At 48.0% G+C, this 22,104-nt stretch overlaps 1 protein-coding gene across 1 annotated transcript; it reads left to right on the top strand.

The window, feature by feature from the left end:
- The first annotated feature begins 10,933 nt into the window (after positions 1-10,933).
- Positions 10,934-21,371, top strand: LOC140735740 (cyclin-dependent kinases regulatory subunit 1-like). The gene is made up of 3 exons (XM_073061181.1): positions 10,934-11,080; positions 16,981-17,108; positions 18,513-21,371. The coding sequence occupies exons 1-3, from the start codon at positions 11,022-11,024 to the stop codon at positions 18,569-18,571; spliced, it is 246 nt and encodes an 81-aa protein (XP_072917282.1). The 5' UTR covers positions 10,934-11,021; the 3' UTR covers positions 18,572-21,371.
- Positions 21,372-22,104: the final 733 nt, after the last annotated feature.

Below are 22,104 nucleotides of genomic sequence, written 5' to 3'. Positions count from 1 at the left end.
GTTACAACAGTGCTGTGTAGAAGACCATCTCTGAACACACATCAAACCTTGAAGTGGATGAGTGAAGATGGCAGAAGGCTCAATGAGTGTATGTCTTGTAGACTCTGTAATCTCCGGGTGTGTACAGATTTAGAATAAAAAGCACAGTTCTAAAGATAAAATAGCAGTGATTCATGTTAATTCATCCTAACTGCTACTTATGTTAATATGGAGCAGGCACCAAGTGCCCGGAGGAAATTACAACAAATCAACAGTTAGAGCAAGCTCCCTCTTTCAGGGGAGACGTTAGGACAACAGTCTGTGTTCAGAGGTCATGAGAACATATTTGGAAAGAGGAATTGTTGAGTGGCTGAGGTTGCGGTTACTGTGTGGAGAGGTCAGGCACCAGTCATGCTGATTCATTAATAAGTTTTGATGTCTGCTGAGTCAGCATAATCAAAGACTCCCATCTGACCCCAGTATACTCTCTTCTCCTTCCTCCAATCAGGCAGAGGTCACAAATGCTTGAAACATGCCCCATCAGGCTCAACCATGGCTCAAAGTTCAGCAGTTCGATAACTACAGAGAGGAGTGGACTCTGCCCAATACATCACGGGCTCATCCCTCCCCACCATCGGTCGTATCTACGGGTGATGCTGCCTCAAGAAGGCAACGTCCATCATCTAAGATCCCCACCAGCTGGGCCATGAAATCTCACAGCTCCCATCGGGCAGGAGGTACAGAAGCCTGAAGCCCCACACCACCAGGGTCAGGAACAGCGACCACCCTTCAACCATTCGGTTCCTGAACCATCCAGCACAGTCCAAATCACCGAGGAGTCAGAAATTACATTCACTGTACCTCGGAATCAGATTCAGATTTACTTATCAAGCGAACATCAGAAAGTACAGTGAGAAGTGCCGTTTGTATTAACAACCAACACAACCGAGGGTGTGCTGTGGGCAGCCCTCAAGTGTCGCCACGTATTCCAGTGCCAACATAGCATGCCCACAGTGCTGAACGCGAGCAATGGCATTAACGTCAGAACAACAGCAGAACAAGCTCTTTCCCTCCCTGCCCCACACATCCAGACCTCAGGACAGGCCATCTGCAGGCCCCCAGACTCCAGTAGACCTTGTTACATGTGAAAATGGTAAACCAACTCCAATTCCAACTTTAAGGGTTCGAGTCTCCAGCACCCCTCCTTCTTTCCCACTTCTGTACCGAGGAGCTACAGCTGTGTCAGTGGTGCAGTTTTCAGGACTGACTCCCCCCCCCCTCTGGACCCCTGTGAAAGATCTCACAGGCACTAAGGTGAGGACCATCTTTTAAATTTTGAGCTAAAGGTGCAGGAACTCCACCATGGACGGTCTTAAGCCCAGCTGCAAGAGGAGGAGAGCTGGACATGGAGCTGGCAACCCCATCCCGTAAAAACCCAGAGCTAAGGAAATGCCAACAGAAGCTCCAAAGACCTCATCCCTGGGAGAGGAAGAATCTTTGAAGATGGGCCACACCTGAGACAACCTGAACGACTGGGCCAGGACAGAGGAGACTGGTGAGCTGCTGTCGGCAGCCTACGCCCAGCAGGAGTAACAGCTGTGAGAAGAAGGAGGGTCTTGCGGCAATTAGTGGGCAATTAGGAATTCACCGCTGCAGGAACATTGGGAACAGAGCTGCTCGGGGATTTCAGAAAGGATTCCCAGCCACTTTTAGGGAGCCGTGGACTTAGGGACCCTGGATTTCTGTTAAGTGCTCTGTTACTTAATGCTGCCTTCCACTGTAACTGATGTGGGTGCGCTGTGTAGTTCATGGTGGCACAGTGGGCAGAGACGGTTTACTCCTGACCTCTTCGGTTATGGCTGTGAAGCTTGGGTAATCTACAGCCGTCACATCAAGTCCCTGGAGCACCTCCACATAAGCTGCCTCCAGCGCATCTTGGGAATTACCTGGCGTGAGCGGGTGCCTCACACTGAAATACTTGTAAAGACCAACTGCAGAAGTATTGAGGCCATGGTCACCCAGCGTCAGGGGCACGTGATAAGGATGCCCCCATGTCGGCTACCCCACAGAGTGTTATACGGCCAGCTACATCATGGTCGATGCTCAGCTGGCAGGACGAAGAAGCGCTGTAAGGATCAGATGAAGAATGCTTTAAGGAAATGCAAGATCAGACCTGAGGACCTGGAGGATGTTGCTGCTGACCGTAACACTTGGCGACAGCTGTGTAGGGACGGGGTTCGTATTCTGGAGATGGAAAGAACAACCAGAAGACAGCAGAAGAGAGCCAGGAGAAATACAGCCATGGCTGCCGTCACTACCATCACTACCACATATACATGTCCCACCTGCAATAGAACTTGTGGGTCCAGGATAGGACTGTATAGTCATCGAAGATCTCACCGTTAAAGGAGTGGACATCATCATCGGATTCTGATGGACAACCGAAGAAGAAGTGTGTGTGTGTGTGTGTGTTTAAAAGAGTTTGCACATTCTCCCTGTGACTGTATGGGTTTGTCCTGGTGTGCTCCACTTCCATGAGACCTTAAGACATTGGAGCAGAATTCGACCATTTGCTTCATCAAATCTGCTTTTCCATTCTATCATGGTTGACTTCTTATTTCTCTCAACCCCATTCTTCCGGAAGCTAAGGACCAAATGTTGCTCAAAGGTATTTAAAGATAACTGCTTAATTGTAGGCACAGACATGGTGGGTGAGCTAAAGGGCCCCTTTAGATGCCTCAGAACAGTGCCATGTTTCATTAGGACCCCCATCACCCAGGACAGGCCCTCTTCTCATTGCTACCATCAAGGAGGAGGTACAGGAGCCTGAAGACACACATTCAGTGCTTCAGGAACAGCTTCTTCCCCTCTGCCATCTGATTTCTGAATGAACAATGAACCCATGAACACTTCCTCAGTATTTTTCCCTCTTCTTTTGCAATACTTATTTCAAAACAACATACTTCATGACGTACGCCAGTGATATTAAACCTGATCTGATTCCGTGTGAATCGAAGAGAATGAGAAGACAGAGGGTAAAATGTCAACTGAGGTGACTGCCACTTGTTAAACTCAGAGCATCGCCGAGGGTCATCACTCTGTCAGACGGGGAGGTGGGGGGGCTTGTCAGTCCCTGCGTTTCCCAGGAGCCACGCTGACTGGTGCAGGGCTTCTCAACCGGGACTCCGCGAGAGATCACGATGAAAAAAAACCATGTTTTCAACAGCGTGAAGCATGATGCTAGCGCTCGCAGTGGGGGCAGTGACCGAGCAGCCCCATTAGCAATCCCAGCCTGGTATGTCAGTGATTATTCTCGGTTCTTGACGCAAGATGGGAGAGGCTGTTGATGATTGGTGAGCAGAGGGGAGGACGGCAGGCTGGCAATCGGTGAGTGCTGTATTGCATGGAGGGGAGGATGGCAGGCTGGCAATCGGTGAGTGCTGTATTGCATGGAGGGGAGGATGGTAAGCTGATAATTAAGAACATTTAGAATATAGAACAGTACAGCACAGTACAGGCCCTTCGGCCCACAATGTTGTGCCGACCCTCAAACCCTGCCTCCCATATAACCCACCACCTTAAATTCCTCCATATACTTGTCTAGTAGTCTCTTAAACTTCACTAGTGTATCTGCCTCCACCACTGACTCAGGCAGTGCATTCCACGCACCAACCACCCTCTGAGTGAAAAACCTTCCTCTAATATCCCCCTTGAACTTCCCTCCCCCTACCTTAAAGCCATGTCCTCTTGTACTGAGCAGTGGTGCCCTGGGGTAGAGGCACTGGCTGTCCGCTCTGTCTATTCCTCTTAATATCTTGTATACCTTGATCAAGTCTCCTCTCATCCTCCTTCTCTCCAAAGAGTAAAGTCCTAGCTCCCTTAATCTCTGATCATAATCCATACTCTCTAAACCAGGCAGCATCCTGGTAAATCTCCTCTGTACCCTTTTCCAATGCTTCCACATCCTTCCTATAGTGAGGCGACCAGAACTGGACACAGTACTCCAAGTGTGGCCTAACCAGAGTTTTATAGAGCTGTGTCATTACATTGCAGCTCTTAAACTCTCTCCCTCAACTTATGAAAGCTAACACCCCATAAGCTTTCTTCACTACCCTATCTACCTGTGAGGCAACTTTCAGGGATCTGTGGACATGTACCCCCAGATCCCTCTGCTTCTCCACACTACCAAGTATCCTGCCATTTACTTTGTACTCTGCCTTGGAGTTTGTCTTTCCAAAGTGCACCACCTCACAATTTTCAAAGTGGTGCGAGGTGGAAGAGAGGATTCTCGGCCTAGGCCGACGGACAATTCTGATGAAGAATTACAATCTTCAGAGTCATTTCACAGCACTAGTGCAACAACGAACACAAAGTCTGGTTTTACAAAACTATGAAAGTTTATTTACATAATAAATACACAAGATACAGACATTAAGTATTTACAAGACAGTGAATAAATTCAAATTAAAATATTCAAATTAAACTTGTCTATAAACCAGTCAGTTCCCTGGGAAATCCCCCAGTGTGCCCACCATGACCACAGGCTCCCTCTCCAAGGACAGCTGGGCTGGAACATATCCTCGGAAGAGGGGCAGGCAGTCAGCCCTGGCAGAGCCCTTGACTGTCCAGCGCCAGACCCGTGAATGGCCACCTAGGCCAGGCCCAGGAGCAAGCCCACCAGGAGGTCCTCCTCTGGGTGCCCGCTCCCATACTGGAACCAGAACCTGAACAGCGGCCCCTTCAGACACTCAGACAGGGGCTGCGACCTCTCACCCTCCATATGAACGTGATACACTGACTCCTCCCGGCCACAGAATGGACAGGTGGACGGGTATCAGTGAACCCGTTGTACGGTACTGCCTTATGCATCACCTTCCACCCCAATGTACAGGGGAAGGGCAGCTACATAAAGTGATTTCCACTGGGGATCTCCTCCGTTACCAGGTGGTAACACGGATTGTTAAAGCAAGTCTGGTCGGCAAACGAAGGCAATGAAGTGAAAGGTGCACTAGAGCAGCCCGGACAAGAAACGCTTCGTAGCGTCACGGAGGGTACAGCGGGCATCCCCGCGAGACGGCTCACGGTATGCGGGACCCTCTCCCGTGTGGTATCCTGAGGCTAGGCATCCCCGCGAGACGGATCACGGTACGCGGGACCCTCTCCCGTGTGGTATCCAGAGGCTAGGCATCCCTGCGAGATGGCTCACGGTACGCAGGACCCTCTCCCGTGTGGTATCCTGAGGCTAGGCATCCCCGTGAGACGGATCACGGTACGCGGGACCCTCTCCCGTGTGGTATCCCGAGGCTAGGCATCCCCGTGAGATGGCTCACGGTACGCGGGACCCTCTCCCGTGTGGTATCCCGAGGCTAGGCATCCCCGCGAGATGGCTCACAGTACGCGGGACCCTCTCCCGTGTGGTATCCCGAGGTCCTGGTCTGACAAGCACATCAGGTGATGGTGCCAGCCGGAAAGCTACAACTTCCCTCAGCTCCCTCGACACCCACAGTGTCCCCCTCGCAGCTACAGCACCGTCCCTCACTGGCGCAGGAGCACCCTCTGTCCGGATGAGACCGGACCACGTACCCTAGGCAGCTGTCGGTTAAAGCGGTGCCGTCTGCCAGAAGCCCCGTGCCCTCCTGCAGGCAGTGTCCCCGGCGGAGAGCGTGAGTTGCCAGCGTGTGCCATCTCGGAGGCTGGTCACTGTACAGGTATCTCTGCAGGGTCCTGAGGCGGACTCACTGGCGCCTGGCACACGCACACCAATGACTGACCGCCCTCCGCGATCGGAAGATTGAGGGCCGCAGCAGAGACTCAATGCCTCCTGTTGCCCCAGAAGGCCACCAGCCTCTTCTGGGTCTTGGAGACAGAAGCAGTGGGTGGGACTAAAGTAATCCGCTGGTACCATATCATTACAATGAAAGCTACTTGTCAATGTACAGGGACTGGTGATCTGAGTTCCATTGAGCCCAGTCTGTGGCAAACAAGTTACAGATGTAGCAATGGCTCCATTGAAAAGACACTTGAAACTCCTCAGTAAGCTTTGGAATTGAGCCCGTAATAGCTTCCAAAGCTGTTTTGGTAGTCACAGTAATATAATAACCCTTCTAACAGCAGTATTTCAAAAGGTTGGAGAGAAAATAAGTAAATTAGGAGCACCAACAAAGATCTGTTACTCCATCAGCGGCCAGCAGGCAAAGTGCGTTTTCCCAGCATTGACCGGACTCAACCCAACTTGGGCTGTGATGTCAGCCTCTCACTCCCCAATTACCTCCCCCAACTTCCCCCTACCTGCCGCCGACTGACTTACGTGAGCGAACAAATTCCACTGCTGGAATAGAAAATTGGAGCGAACTTTTCATTCTAAAGATGGACCAGTGTGGTGATTTTTGAAGAGGAGGTGTGAGATGGACAAGGAGGATTCGAGGCCGAGGCCTACTGACAATTCTGATAAGCTCAATGATGAAGAATTACAATCTTCTGAGTCATTTCACTGAACTAGTGCAATAATGAACATAAAAAGCATCTGTCTTTACAATTGTTACGTATTCAGGCAACAATAAACATATGTGAGTTAGGCAAGGGTTTTTATAACAAATAACACGTTTATTAAACACTGAAAACAAACCCCCCAAAAGTAAACAAATCACTAACGTAACCGGAAATCTGCTGCTGTGCTGCAGCTTAAACAGTTCTTAAAGCGATGCAGCTCAAACAGTTCTTAAAGCGATGTTGCAAAAACAGTTCTTTAAAGTAGTATTGCCAAAAGTTCAAAATGCTCACAGTCCATTTAAGGAGAGACTTTTTAAGATGATTTAAATTCTCTTTCACATCGTTTTTCTTCAGTTTCCAAAGTTGAACTCTTCCCACGAAGAATTTTATGAAACGTAACGGCTTAAAGGCACTGACCTTTCCTTTATCACCATTCTCAAATCCTTTCTGGTCATCCCAGGGATTAACACGAGAATAGTCAACGAAATCCTTCCGAATAAGGATCAAACAAGGTCGAACCTGTTTCACCGTCGAAATTCGATTCTCCTCGATCTTTAACTCCCGAACTCCAATCTTCACTCTCCACTGATTCTTAACCAACAGTATTGTAAAGAAACTGCTGGCAATGGCCTTTTAAACTTTAGGCATTAGATAAAACTTCATCTTTCAACTAAACTGCGTCATCACATTAAATCACGCAGTGGCATGAAGTCAACATGGCAAATCCAGCCACGAACTGCCCCACCTCACACCTGTAAAAAAACCTGTCACATGATCTCTACTGGCGGGAAAATTCCATCACAAGACCATTACCTCAAGTCCAGTATAGCTTCAACCCCAGTCACGTGACAAGGGTACCACTGTCACGTGTCACGAGTACGTAACACAATAATCACTGGGTTTTACATGGACTGGTGATCCAAGTTGTCTATTCCATTGAGCCTAGTCTGTGGCAAACGACTTGCAAATGTAACAATGGCTCCAGCAAAATTGAAAAGAGACTTGACTACAAATCACAACCACATGACACGTAAAAGTGCTGATTATTTTAAACCACTATTGGAATCTCAAACAGATTTTGAAAAATAAAGTTACAGTCAGTAAAAAAAAATTCAGGAAGCAAGTTATTTAGTAGCTATAAAACTGTGTAAAAACCTGGACAAAGAGCAGACCAATCTCCTGCTACAGACAGAAATCCAGCGGCTTAGCAGAGGAAGAGTCCTCAACAGGATGTCTGAGCTGAAAGGTGAATTGCAGGAGCACTTTCAAGAAAATAGGAGGCAATATTTTGGTGAGAGCTTTGAAGATGAAGAATGGCTACAGAAACTAGCCAACTTAACAGACATTTTTCATCATCTGAAACAATTGGACAAATCTCTGCAAGGCCCTGGAGAAAGTGTTTTGACTTTCAGAGACAAGATTCTTGGATTTAAAAGGAAACTGAATCTTTGGGAAAAAAATCATGCTGCAAAAGGGAATCTTGAAATATTTCCTCTGCTGCTTGGGCTTGAGAGTGAGGAAGGATATCAGAAAGTCTCGCATCTTACTGAAAACCACACGGAAGAACTGCAGAACAAAATGTTTTTGTCCCTTTCAACACTGGTCTATGACTGACTGGGTAAGGGTACCTTTCTCTGAATCTTCTGCTCAGCCTAAGAACTTGACTTTGGGAGAAGAGGAAGAACTTTGTGAGCTGTCCTCTGATCGTGCACTCAAGATGAGATTTACTAACCTGCCCCTGAACAAGTTCTGGATTTCTGTGAAAAAAGAGTATCCTGCCATTCATAGGCAAGTAATAAACATCTTGCTGCAGTTTTCAACTTCTTGCATGTGTGAGCAAGCTTTTCCTTGTTTAACAAGCATCAACAGCAAGGACAAAAATCATCTCACTTCAGTTGAAGGTGAAATCCGTGTGTGCTTATCTCAAGTTCAACCTAGAATTTAAAAAAATAGTTTGCCTTATGTGTTTTTTAAAAATTTATGAAAGAGAAAGAAAGATTAATTTCAAGAAAGGTAAGCTAAGCTTAACTATCTCTTTTTATTCCAAGAAAGGTTGGCTAAAAATTAATTCTCTAATCAACAGAGCATTGACAATTATTTTTGGATTATTACATCTACAACTTACTGATCACGCTAACGTACCGTGAGCTGTAGATATAATGATTTTTATGCAGTGGTTCCCTGAGACTAAAAAACTATTTCAAGGGTTCCTCCAGAGCAAAATGGTTGAGAAAGACTGGTCTGGTGCTTTGCTTCTGTTAGGGTCACCCATTCCAGGCCGGTGGCATGGTGGCATCTGCACCAGACTTTGAGGCGAGTGGTCTCGGGTTCGAATCTGGCTGGTTCCTTGCACACTTCCCATCCGCGCTGGGTTGAGCGTCAAGTTAGCAACTCGGCCTCGTAAAAAAACAGACAAAATGGCTAGAGGAACGACAAAATTGCCGCCCAATGTGCCGCAAGGTGCAGTAAGGAACAACAACGAAGGTCATCCATGGCGGTAAGATCAAAGGGGATGTACCAGACAAAGAGCGAAGAGCGATCCAAGCAAGACCTTAATGACGGAGCTGGCTGAAGCTGATGACACATCACATTGGCAGTGAAGAGTCCCCAGTCATCTTGGCTTCCATCCCGTCAAGGACTGTGTGGTGCTGCCTGTAGCTCAGCTTCCCCATGTTAAATAAGGTCATGCACAGGCACACTCCTGGGAGAACATCATACTCAACTCAAGTGATCACAGTACTACTGAGAACCCCAGTTCAACAGGACATACTAGCCGTCTCACAACTCAATGGTGCACAGGCACATTGGGTTAATTTTCCATCGGAAATTGCCCCTCAAGTGTCTGGATCGGGAGTGGAATTGATGGGATTGTGGGAAGATTAAGTCCCAGGGAAAATTAGCAGAGGAATGCAATCGCTCTGTGAGCTGGCAGAGATTTGATGGGGTGAATGGCCTCCTTCCGTGTTTGGAAATACAGAAAAGCTTGCTTGTCGAGAGCTAAAGGAGTAACTTGGGATGAAGACAATGGCTCTCAACCTGAAACGTTGCCTTACCCACTTCCTGTTCTTGTTTGCTCTTCAATATTTGCACTGCAGAGTTGCAAAACAACAACTTCCAGCACGTACAATACAGCGATCACGCTCATCACTATCAATGATGAGACGGCCTGCAGAGAGGCAAATAACCTCTTCCTCAACGTCAACAAGACAAGGAAGCTGATTATTGACTTCAGGAGAGCTCTCACACATCTCTCTACACTGGTGGCACAACAGTGGAAATTACAAGCAGTTTCAAGCTCCTGGGGAGCGCACATCTCACACAGCCTCCCATGGTCCCAGAACACATCCTACACAATCAGGAAAACTCACCAATGCCTCTATATTCCGAGGAGGCTGAAGAGAGCTGGACCATGCACTCTACCATTCTCATATCATACTCATGCCATTCTACAGATGTGCAGTAGGATGCTTCCTACTGCAAGGTATGGGGCCAGAAAAATCCATGGAGGATTGCACACACCTTGCTCATGGACTGTTTGTCCCACTCCCTTCAGGGAAAGACCATGTAGCATCCATGCCAGGACCACCAGACTTTCCCCAAGCAGTAAGGCTGATCAACACATCCACCCCCAACCACCACTACTTTATCATTTCCCGTCAGAGTCATCCTATGTACAGACAGCCTCAATTTAAGTACATACAATCAATGTATATAAACTATCTTCTGTATTTATAATTGTTTTGTTGTGTGCTGCTTCAGAGTAAAAATTATTTCGTTCTCCTTTACACTTGTGTACTGGAAATGACATGAAACAATCTTGAATCCGATCCCAAAACATTTTCAAAAATTTCTCTAAACTTGGAGGCCAAACTTCCTCTGCCCAATGGGAGAGCCCGAATACTGGTCAGCTGATCTCTGGCCGTTGACCAATGAGGAAGTAACGGGTACCTTTCTTAGGCCAATGACGTGCCGAAAGTAAAGAGCGGGCACGGCGAGCCAATAGTACAGTAAGGGTGTGAAAAACGCAGACTTGATTGGCAGGTAAATTCGGGGACGGCCAATGGCAAATCAGCTGACAGGAAAAAGCCAATGGGAGAGGACTTACTTATAATAATAACTAATCCGCAGGTGCAGTCTCTCCTGCTCGTGATGGCGGAAGTTTGTGATTTGGAGCTGGCGGGCTCAATGATGCGACTCCAGACCGACAGGAGTCGCTGCCTTGGCAACGTGCAGAGGCGGATATGTGGGCGGGGAATTAAAACCATCCGACCAATGGAAATGGAAGGGCGGGGGGGGTGGACGAGAAGCAAAAGGTCAACGCGGTCAACTGGCCAGTGTTTGACCAATGGATGTGCGCCGCCAGTCAACCCGCCTTGCCTTCGGGAAGCCAATGGGAATGGGAGGAGGGCGGGTCCACCTCGCGGAGGCGCCGATGAGCCAATGGGAACGGGCAAGCGGCCAGGTCAGCTGACGGGTCGCGGGCCAATGAGGAGAGAGCGCGCGCTTGTTTGGTAACGCCGGGGCTGAGACAGATCGCGGGGCTGCTGGAAGGGATGGATCGCAGCGAGATCTATTACTCGGACCGTTACAACGACGGCGAGTACGAGTACCGGTGAGCGTGCCGCAGTCGGGGACCCCGACCTAACCTATCCGACTGGCCGATTGCTTTCTGATCCAGGCCCTTCACCCGCCCGGCGGCGCGGTAATCCGAGCGACCACCAGTAAACTCGCCAACTTCCGGTCTTACACCGGAAGCCACTGCTTTCATAGAGCGGTTTCTGGGGCGCATTGTTTTCTGGGAGGTTGGGTCTTATTTCAATTCGTTTCCTCTATGACAAAAATGTGTGTTGGCGTTCGCTTGTTCTTGGGATGACCAATGTCCCGGATAGAACATCCTTCCTCTACCCCCTTGTTGCGGAGCTTGCTCATTTTGAGGGTGTCCCCTCTCCTCCTCCCTTCTCTCCCCCCCCCCCCCCCATTATTTGTTAACTCCGGCAGGTTGTTGCTCAACGTCCAGCTTGTTAAATTTCCGGAAGGATTTGAATGCAAAATCTACTTGCGCTGCTCTGAGGGTAGGCTGCGCAGACTTGAGGCATTGAGTTTCGTGTCTGACCTCTTGAGGGTGTAAACGGTGACGTGGTTGGACATCGAGCTGCGAAGCTCTGCTTCAGATGAACGATGTGGTCTCTGCAGCCTTATCAGAATCAGGATTATTGTCACAGTATATCATGAAGTTTATTGTTTGGCGGCAGCTGTACAGTACATTTTTTAAAAAGTTGCAGTAAGAGAAGTAAATAAGTAGAGCAAAAAGAGAGCAAAGTAGGAAGTTAGTGTTCATGGACCATTCAGAAGGAAGAGAAGCTGTTCTTAAAATGTGGGTCTTGGGCTCCTGTATCTCTTCCCTGGTGTAGTAATGAGAAGAGGGTGTGTCCTGGATGCTGAATGCTGCCTCCTTGAAGGCATGGTGTTTTGAAGATGACTTCAGTGCCGGGGTGGCTTGTGACTGTGATGGAGCTACCGAAGCCTGCAGCTTTCCCCAGTCCTGTGCATTGGACATTCATACCAAATGAAACCAGTCAGAGTGCCCCCCCCCCGTGGTATATCTGTACAAATTTGCCTGTCTTTGGCTGACCAAATTGTGTTTGGAATTGGCCACTGGGTTTGATGTTTTGTGTATTGTCAGATAGTTGAATGGCTGTACAAGAATTTCAGCTGTGTTAATTTGAGTTTCATGTGAAGTTTTGCCTGAAAGAATTGTTAGCTAAATTCTACATTTGGGTACTTGTGTGGAAAAATAAAATTATTATTTCCATATTATATGAGCAGTTGATTTGAATTAAGACCATAAGAAATAGTGGCACAGTTAGCTCATTCAGCCCATTGTGTCTGCTGTGCAACTCCCATCATCGCTGATTTAATATCCCATTTTCCTGCCTTGTCCCCATGAGCTTTGATGCCCTGACTAGTCAAAAACCTGTCAACCTGTGCCTTAAATATAGCCAATGGTTTGGCACATTTCCACAGATCCAGCACCCTCTGGATAAAGAAAGATTTCCTCATCTCTGTTCTGAATGATTTACCTCAATTCTGAGGCTGTGTCCTCTAATCCTAGATTCCCCCACTATAGGAAACAGCCTCTCCTTGTCTGCTCTGTCCAGGCAATGAGATCCCCCCTCATTCTTAGAAACTCCAAAAAATACAGAAGTTAATCAAACAAATTAACAAAGAGTTAATCTGTTAACTCTTTCATTCCTGAGATTCTCCTGAACTTTCTCTCCAATGCCTGTTCATCTTTTCTTCGACAAGGGGCCCAAAACTACTCACAGTTCTCCAAAGCTATTTGACCGATACCTTATAAAGCCTCAGCATTACATCCTCGCTTTTGTATTCTCTGGAAACGGATGCTAAAATTGCATTTGCCTTCTTTACCACTGAATTGACCTGCAAGTTAGCCTTCAGGAATTCCTGCACGAGGACTCCCAAGTCCCTCTGCACCTCGCATTTTTGAGTCTTCTCCCCATTTAGGCCACACCTTTATTCCTTTTGCCGAAGTGTATGACTGTGCAATTCCTTACAACGGCCTCTTCTTTGCCCATTTTCCCAATATCAGACCTATCGCAGACACCCTGCTTCCCCAACACTACCTGCCCCTCCAGCTATCTTTGTAGCATCTACAAATTTGGTCACAAAGACGTCAACCCCTTCATCCAAATCACTGACATATAACGTGAAAAGAAGCGGTCCTAGCACTGACCCCAGCGGTTACACCGCTAATTACTGGCAGCCAAAAAAAGGCCCTTTTTAATCCCAATCTTTCCCTCCTACCCGTCAGCTAATCTTCTATCCACGCTACAACCTTTCCCGTGGTCTCTTGTTAAGCAGCCTCATGTGGACTTCTGAAGAGCCAAATAAACACTGTCTCTCTTTTATCTATCGTGCCTGTTATTTACTCTGAGTTCTCAGATTTGTCAGGCAAGATTTCCCCTTAAGGAAATTATTCTGACTGACTGTGGCCTTTGTTATCCTGTGCCTTCAAATAACCCCAAACCTCATCCTTAACAATCGACTCCAACATCTTTCCAGCTGCTAAAGTCAGACTGACTAATTTCCTTTCTTCTGCCACCCTCCCTTCTTAAAGTGTGGAGTGACATTTGTAATTTTCCAGTCCTCAGGAACCATTCCAGAATCTAGTGATTCTTGAAATATCATTACGAATGCCCCCAAAATCTCTTCAGCTACCTCTTTCAGAACCCTGGTGTGTCATCCATCTGGTCTGGATGACTTATCGACCTTCAGACGTTTCAGCTTCCCAAACACCACCTTAGTTATAGCAACAACACTCACTTCATCCCCCTGACACTGTCGCATTCTTTGTCCCCTATTACTGCTTCTCCAGTGTCATTTCTGAGTGGTTGGATATCCACACTCGTCGTTCTTTTTCTCTGCATATCTGAAAAAAAAATTGTATTCTCTTTTATATTGTTGGCCAACTTACCTTCATATTTCAGCTTTATGGGTATTTTTAGTTGCTTTCTGTCGAAGATTTCCCAATCTTCTGCCCTCCCACTAATTTTTGCCATATTATATGCCCTCTCTTTGGCTTTTACACTGTCTCTGACTTTTCCTTATTGAATTGACGTTATTTCTTACATCCTTCACATACATGAGGAGTAAAAATCTTTACATTACATCTCCATCTAAATGTGCAATGAGCAATCACTGTAATTTATAATAAATAGAACAGTCAATGTAATATAGAGTGCATTCAGATCAGCGCGAGTTAATCAGTCTGATGTCCTGCTGGATGAAGCTGTCCCGGAGTCTGATGATCCTGGATTTTATGCTGCGGTACCGTTTCCCGGATGGCAGCAGCTGGGGCAATTTGTGGTTGGGGTGACTTGGGTCTCCAATGATCCTACAGGCCCTTTTTACACACCTGTCCTTGTAAATGTCCTGAATAGTGGGAAGTTCACATCTACAGATGCGCTGGGCTGTCCGCACCATTCTCTGCAGAGTCCTACGATTAAGGGAGCTACAGTTCCCATACCACTTACAGACAGACAGACATACTTTATTGATCCCGAGGGAAAATTGGGTTTCGTTACAGTTGCACCAACCAAGAATAGTGTATAAATATAGCAATATAAAACCATAAATAATTAAATAATAATAAGTAAGTTATTCCAAGTGGAAATAAGTCCAGGACCAGCCTATTGGCTCAGGGTGTTTGACACTCCTAGGGAGGAGTTGTAAAGTTTGATGGCCACAGGCAGGAATGACTTCCTATGACGCTCAGTGTTACATCTCGGTGGAATGAGTCTCTGGCTGAATGTACTCCTGTGCCTAACCAGTACGTTATGGAGTGGATAGGAGACATTGTCCAAGATGGCATGCAACTTGGACAGCATCCTCTTTTTAGACACCACTGTCAGAGAGTCCAGTTCCACCCCCACAACATCACTGGCTTTACGAATGAGTTTGTTGGTGTCTGCTACCCTCAGCCTGCTTCCCCAGCACACAACAGCAAACATGATAGCACTGGCCACCACAGACTCGTAGAACATCCTCAGCATCATCCGGCAGATGTTAAAGGAACTCCGTCTCTTCAGGAAATAGAGATGGCTCTGACCCTTCTTGTAGACAGGCTCAGTGTTCTTTGACCAGTCCAGTTTATTGTCAATTTGTGTCCCCAGGTATTTGTAATCCTCCACCATGTCCACACTGACCCCTTGGATGGAAACAGGGGTCACTGGTGCCTTGGCCCTCCTCAGGTCCACCACCAGCTTCTTAGTCTTTTTCACATTAAGCTGCAGATGATTCTGTTCGCACCATCATCATCGTCATTTTAGAATGCTTCTTCATTTGATTTGGAAATAAACTTGGTTGCTTAAGTTTGTCGTAATGTCTGTCTCATACAGTCTCTGACACTCCTGGAATTCACTTGTGACTTGGCTACTAAGCCCAGCCGAACCACTTCTGACAGAAGGGGTCACTGGTGCCGTAAAACCGGTCGCTTTGGGCATATCACTCTCATGAGTTGTGGTTGGCAGCTCATCTAGGAGAAGGAAAACTCTGATCTCAAACCTCTGCTGCCTTGCGACTGTACCCACTCATTGGCTAGGCTTCGGGAATAAACCCTGAGCAAAAATCTCTGAGTTCAACGTTGACCGGCAACTTCTGTGATGCTGCTGGTGCCAAACTCGGCTGTTCTTTTAGACTCATCAGCTGTGTGGAGAGGGGAGCCTGCTGCACGGGCAACAGCTTACTCTCCAAATCGTACTGCCCTGGCTTGTGTGTGGACCTCAACAGCTACTACACAATGTTCATCATGAGCAGATGATTGGCAGTGCAACAGGGGAAAAATCATACCATAAACGACGTGGCAGGTAAATGCTTCCACCAGGGAAGAGTTGGGCAGCCATTGAACACGGGTGTGTGAGGTGGGTCAGTGAGGAAGTAGGTAACTATCTCCACCAGCTCCATCACGGGCACTAGCCTCCCCACCATCGAGCACACCTTCAAGCAGCAATGCCTCAAAAAGATGGCATCCATTACTGAGGAGCCTGATCACCCAGGACTTGCCTGCTTTTCAGGCACAGAGCCCGAAGGCGTACACTTAACATTTTAGTATCAGCTTGTTCTCGTCCGCCATCGAGTTTCTGAGTGGACCATGAACCCACGTACACTACCTCACTATTTATTTAATCTATATATGTCTCACGTACTGCTGTTATGAAAAAACAAACATAACAACATCTGCCAGTTATATGAATTCTGGTTCTGAGAGGTCAGGGTGTTTCAGGCGATGGGGAGCTGCCACAGAGGAGGTGAGGAGTGTGGTAGACCAGTCATGGGCCTTTTTTAAAATTATAGATTATACCTTCATGATCTGGATGGGAAACTTGAATGGTGAAAGCTTCTGGTTAATCTATACAAAGTGCACTTTCCAATTTTAACACGTCTCTCTCCACCCCAGCTTGTTTGGATTCCGTGCAGTCTGATGCACAACATGATTGTTGATTCGAAGCTTCCTGCCAATTCCCTGTGCCTGGCTGGCTTTGGAGCCGGTGCAGAGAAGGTTCACCAGGCTAATTCTGGAAAAGAGGGGTCAGTCTATGAGGAGAGATTGAGTTGCCTGTGACTGTACTGGCTGGAGTTCAGGGGAATGAGGTGGGATCTCCCCAAAGTTGTGGGTGTAATATGTTGTCACTGGAAGTAGTGTGGTCCTTGGGGGCTGCCCCCAGCACATCTGGGACTGTGTTGGCTCAATCGATTTATTTCCATATAACATTTGACAAATAAAGCTGCTCTCTTGGGCAGTGCCTACCCTGCCTGGGGAATTTTCCTTTGGTTGTGGGCAGAGGTGAAGAAGACATGGATGAGAAATCACATCTTTTGTTGGCTTGCATCTACTTGGAGCACTCTTCCCCCATTGAGGTTGACTTAGTTGTCTTCCAATTGGCTGTCTCTACCAGGAGACGAGTAACGAAACTGGCTTTCTCCCCTCCCCAGCCACGTCATGCTGCCAAAGAAGATCGCAAAGCTGGTGCCGAAGTCCCACCTGATGTCGGAGACGGAGTGGAGGAACCTCGGTGTCCAGCAGAGCCCGGGTTGGATACACTACATGATCCACGAGCCAGGTGACCACCACTCACTCACTCACTCCGGCTATTAAACTGCCCCTCCCACCCTTCCACACGCCCCCACCACCGTTACGCACTGTTCCTCTTCCTTAGAGCATTGCAGCAAAGAAACACCCTTCAGCCCCTTGAGAGCAACTCCAGATTTTTCAATGCCATTTCCAGTTCACAAGTGTGAGGGAGATCAAAATAATTGTTATCCCCGGATCTGATGGAGCACACAAAAAGGAACAAGGTGATAATAAAAACAATCAGTATAAATGCATAAGATAGCTTATACACATATGTCCACAAAGTGACGCTAGGCATGGGGGTGTCTGACTGACAGGAAGTGATTGAGAAGTGGTGGGGGGTGTTGATCAGCTTTACTGCTTGGGGGAAGTAACTGGTTTTGAGTCTGGTGGTCCTGGCACAGATGCTACGTAGTTTCACTGGTGGGAGTGGGACAAACAGTCCACGAACAGGGTGGAGGGATGCTTCCTGATGTTACCGACCCTTTTCTGGCACCTTCCTGTATTCAGTGCGTATAAAAAGTATTCACCCCCTTGGAAGTTCTCATGTTTTATTGTTTTACAAATTTGAACCACTGGATGTAATTTGGCTTTTTTTTGGATACAGATCAACAGAAAAAGACTCTTTTGTGTCAAAGTGAAAGCAGATCTCTACAAAGTGATCTAAATTAATTACAAATATAAAATACAAAATCATTGATTGCATAATTACTCACCTCCTTCGAGTCAGTATTTAGTAGATGCACCTTTGGCATTTACTATAGGTTAGTGTTTTAAAAAAAAAAGCCAAGTTAAATCCACTGTGGTTTACTGTAGTAAAACAATAAAAATGAAAACCTCTGAGGGTGGTGAATACTTTTTATAGGCACTTGATTCTGGGTGGGCTGGTGCCAGTGACGGAAGGCCCCTACCATCGTTATATCTTCCTCTTCCCTCCCTCCCACCCCCAAGTTCCTGTAACTTGCCACACCCCAGCGTGTAAAAAAAGTCACTGCGGTTGGCTTGAACCCTTTCTGTAGAGCCAGTGTCGGACTGAGATCGCAAGGAATCAGGCCCTTTGAGAGTATTCTGTCAGTCAAGCTCAGCCATTTCTGTGGATCCCATTTTCCCCCCTTTCATTATTCCCCGTCTCTGTATGCTCTTTGGTCCGTGCAAGCAAAGTGAAACACCTGGGGTGGGGAGGGGGTCACAGGGAGAATGTGCAACAGGTGGGTGAGGGTCAGGACCTCCTTCCACTGCACCACTGCGGTGCCTTTGCTGTATGGGGATTATAATTGTCTATGAGGCGTGAGTACGTGATCTGTTGGCTTCCTACCCTCCCCACCTCTCCCTCCGTGTCGTCCCCTGCAGCCCTGGGTGTAAAAATGGCTGTCCTCTCTCTCTTCTTCCCCAGAGCCTCACATCTTGCTGTTCAGGAGGCCGCTGCCGAAGAAGGAGGCTGAAGCAATCTAACCCCCCTCCCCCTCCCTAACCTACCCGACACCCTGGAACCAGCAGCAAGTATCCACATTCCTCCCTGAATCCACCGCCCCCCCCCCCCCCCCCGCCTCCACCCGCTCCTTCGTCGCACTTTGTCGCCTCGTGTACTCGGAAGTGTTGGCTGCAAACTGGGATTATGGACATTGTTTCCTCTGTGTTCTACTTCACCCTCGTGGAGGAACTGTTTGCACAGGTAGCCCTCGAGTCTGACCAACCCAGCAGGCGATTCCGTCGTTCTGTTTCTGGTCACGGGAATCGTGAACCACCCTTGTCCATTGGAATGTGAACCTGGTGTTGCTCCTTACTGAATATTTACAGGCAGGCTGCTGGCTGTAGTTTGGTGGGGACTGCACTGTTGTAATCAACTCCTAACCCACTACATCCCTTCACTTTCCCCCACCTCCCTTCTCCCTTTCGCCGCGTCAGCTGTGTTCAAGATTCTCCCTTTAATGCCCTTTCAGGATTCTTCACGGAGATCTCCCTTCGTTTATCAGAGCTTTTGGAACAATGCAGATCGAGGTGGAGAGATTAGAAGGGGTGGGTGACAGTCAACTGTAGGCACCTCTTTTCAATTCTTGCCCTTTGACACTGACCACAGGGCTTCTCCAAGACCTTTTGCCACACGAGTTTGGACGTGTGGGTGTGCTTGCTCAGGCTGGGCAGCATCTGCAGTATCAGAGTCAGTTCATATTTCAGGCTGGTGATGCTTCTGAAGGGCGGGGGGTGGTGCAGGGGGTTTGTAGTACAGCAAGGAAGAGAAAGGGGCGGGGACCCAAAGTTGGAGATGGATTGGGCAGAAGGGGAGAGTTAATTGTCTTGATTTTTGTTTTGGGTGGTGGTGGGGGAGAAGAGAAGGGGTGGCAGATATCAACGTTAACTCCATTCCTCCCTCCATAGCCGCTGCCTGACCTGCTGAATGTTTCCATAGCTTTCTGGCTGTGTTCTTGGGTTTTCCAGCCTTGTGTTGTCTTCCTGCTGTGACGGGCTGGTTGGTGGGGGATGGGGGTCTGGAATTGAGAGGGGAGGGGAAGAAATAAACCCCAAAACACTGCTCGTCGTGTCGTGCTTCGGAAGCTTCATAGCCAACAGTTCCTGTTGTTATATCCTACAAAGTTCTCACTGTTTGGATCCGGTGTGGCAGCATCCACTGTCCGAGCAAGCGGAGCTAGGGCAGTGTGACCCTGTCCCTTGGACCTGGGCTTTAGAAAGTCCCAAAGCCTCTGTCTATTCCTCTCCACCCGGTACCGGGGTGCTGCATTTCCTCCCACTGACTAGTGACATGCAGGATCAGTTGGTTAGTTTCTGGGTGGGGAATAGCATCGGGAGGTGGGGGGGGGGATGCTGGAAGTGGTGTAAATGGGCCCCCACAACCTCTGCACCAGTGCCAAAGGAAGATGCACATAGGAGAGATTTAAAATAATTTTCAAATAGTCCTCATGGGAAAACTGTGAAACCCTCCCTAACATAAACACACGAGATTCTGCAGAGGCTGGAAATCCAGAGTAACACACACACAGAATGCTGGAGGAGCTCGGCAGGCCAGTCAGCGTCCAGGAAGGGGAATAACCAGCCAAAGTATCGGGCTGAAACCCTTTATCGGGATTGGAGGGGAAGGAGTACAAGCTGGCAGTGGCTCCTTGAGACCAGGTGAAGGGGGAGGTGCAGAGGATGAAGTGAGGAGCTGGGAAGTGATAGGTAGAAGAGGTAAAGGGGTGAAGAAGGAATCAGGAGAGGAAAGTGGACTACAGGAGGAGGGGCACCAGAGGGAGGTGAGAAGGGGTGAGTTGTGAAACAGAATGGGGAATAGAAAAAGACGGAAGGGAGAGGGGAAGAAATTACCGGTAACCAGAAAGGCCATCCCTATAAGAGTAACATGATGTTACAGTGCACAGCTAACAGAGCCAGGGGCCATGGGCAGGGAGGGGAGATTATTAAAGTGGCCAGGGGTCTCGGGTCTCCCTAGCGGGCCACATTTCCCAGCGTATGCTTGACCCTCTTGGTGCCGAGAGAAGGCTGTGACCACAGTCGCCCAGATCGAGGGGCATGATGTTGGGTCGCTGATTAATTTGGGAGGGGTGTGTGCGAGGGCGTTGAGCTGGCAGCAGGTGTATTTTGCACAGACTTTACTGAAGGTGCAGTGTCTGTGTGTGTTTGTGAGACGGAAGCCCCTTTATCCCACAGCTTGATGGGATCCTTAGCAGGGTCCCCTGTGTCAATCTTTCCTTAGAGGAATGAGGGAACTGGCCGCTGGTTGACCAGGAGGCAAAGCAGACTGGGTATTGAACAGTTTGCAGTTTCTCCTGAATGCTGGGCAGGGAAGTTCCCTGAGTTACTTCCAAGCACCCTGTGGCTTGCTGTCTCATGCTCATCAACAAATCCCAGACAGGCCGTTTATCCCCTCAGTTCTGGAAAGGCTTGACACCCTGGAGGACTGTCTCCGAAACCTCAATGCTGCTATAACCTGCGCAGCCAGTTCAATCCCCTCTCGTTACCCTGTGGTCTGTTTGGCGGTGTACTGCTGGGTGCCAATGGCTCTGGGGCTTTGATGCAGACACTGATGTTGTTACATCTTCCTCCTTGTGCTGCCAGTTTATTGAGTTTTGTTGATAAATGGTTATGCTCAGATTTCTGTCTTGTATGTAGAGAAATACTTCAATTTGTTAGCCCCCATTATCCGTAGCATGTTCATGCATATTGATCGTGTAAACCTTTCTGGCATGTTTATTACAGTCTGTACTTGATTTTAATACACTTTTTTTATTATTATCCATAATGCCTGTGTACTGTCTGTTGTGGAATCATCAGTGAAAATGTCTGCTTGGTTCTCATCTCACATGAACGTTCAGGGTCCTAAACAGTCAAGTCAAGTCACTATGTCATTTCGACCATAACTGCTGGTACGGTACACAGTAAAAACGAGACGTTTTTCAGGACCATGGTGTTACATGAAACAACACAAAAACTACACTGAACTACGTGAAAACAACTTGGACAAAAAAACTACACTAGACTACAGACCTACGCAGGACTGCATACAGTGCAGGCATTACAATACATAATTGACAAGACGATAGGCACGTCCTTCCACGTGAGGCAACGCTTCACCTGCCAGTCTGTTGGGGGTCTCCTTTTGTATCTGGTGCAGGCTCCTGTCCATCAGTGAGACCCAACGTAGTTTGGGGACCACTTTGTCCAGCATCTTCACTCCGTCCGCTGCAAAAGGCAGGATCTGCCAGTGGCCACCCATTCCCGTTAGGACATGCCAGCTCATGGCCGCCTCTACTGCCTTGATGAGGCCACACTCTGGCTGGAGGAGCGGCGCCTCATATTCTGTCCTGAGTTCGCCTCAAACCTGATGGCATGAACATTTATTTCTCTAAATTGTCATAGTTCCTCCCTCTCACCACCTTTCTGGTTCCCTTCTCACCTCTCTGCCACCTCCCTCTGATACTTTTCCTCCCTTCCCTTCCTGTCAACTGTCCCCTCCTGTTAGATCCCTTCTTCAC

The sequence above is a fragment of the Hemitrygon akajei genome, chromosome 11, assembly GCF_048418815.1.
Source record: "Hemitrygon akajei chromosome 11, sHemAka1.3, whole genome shotgun sequence".
Classification (NCBI taxonomy): Eukaryota; Metazoa; Chordata; class Chondrichthyes; order Myliobatiformes; family Dasyatidae; genus Hemitrygon; species Hemitrygon akajei.
This window is presented reverse-complemented; position numbering and strand designations above follow the sequence as displayed.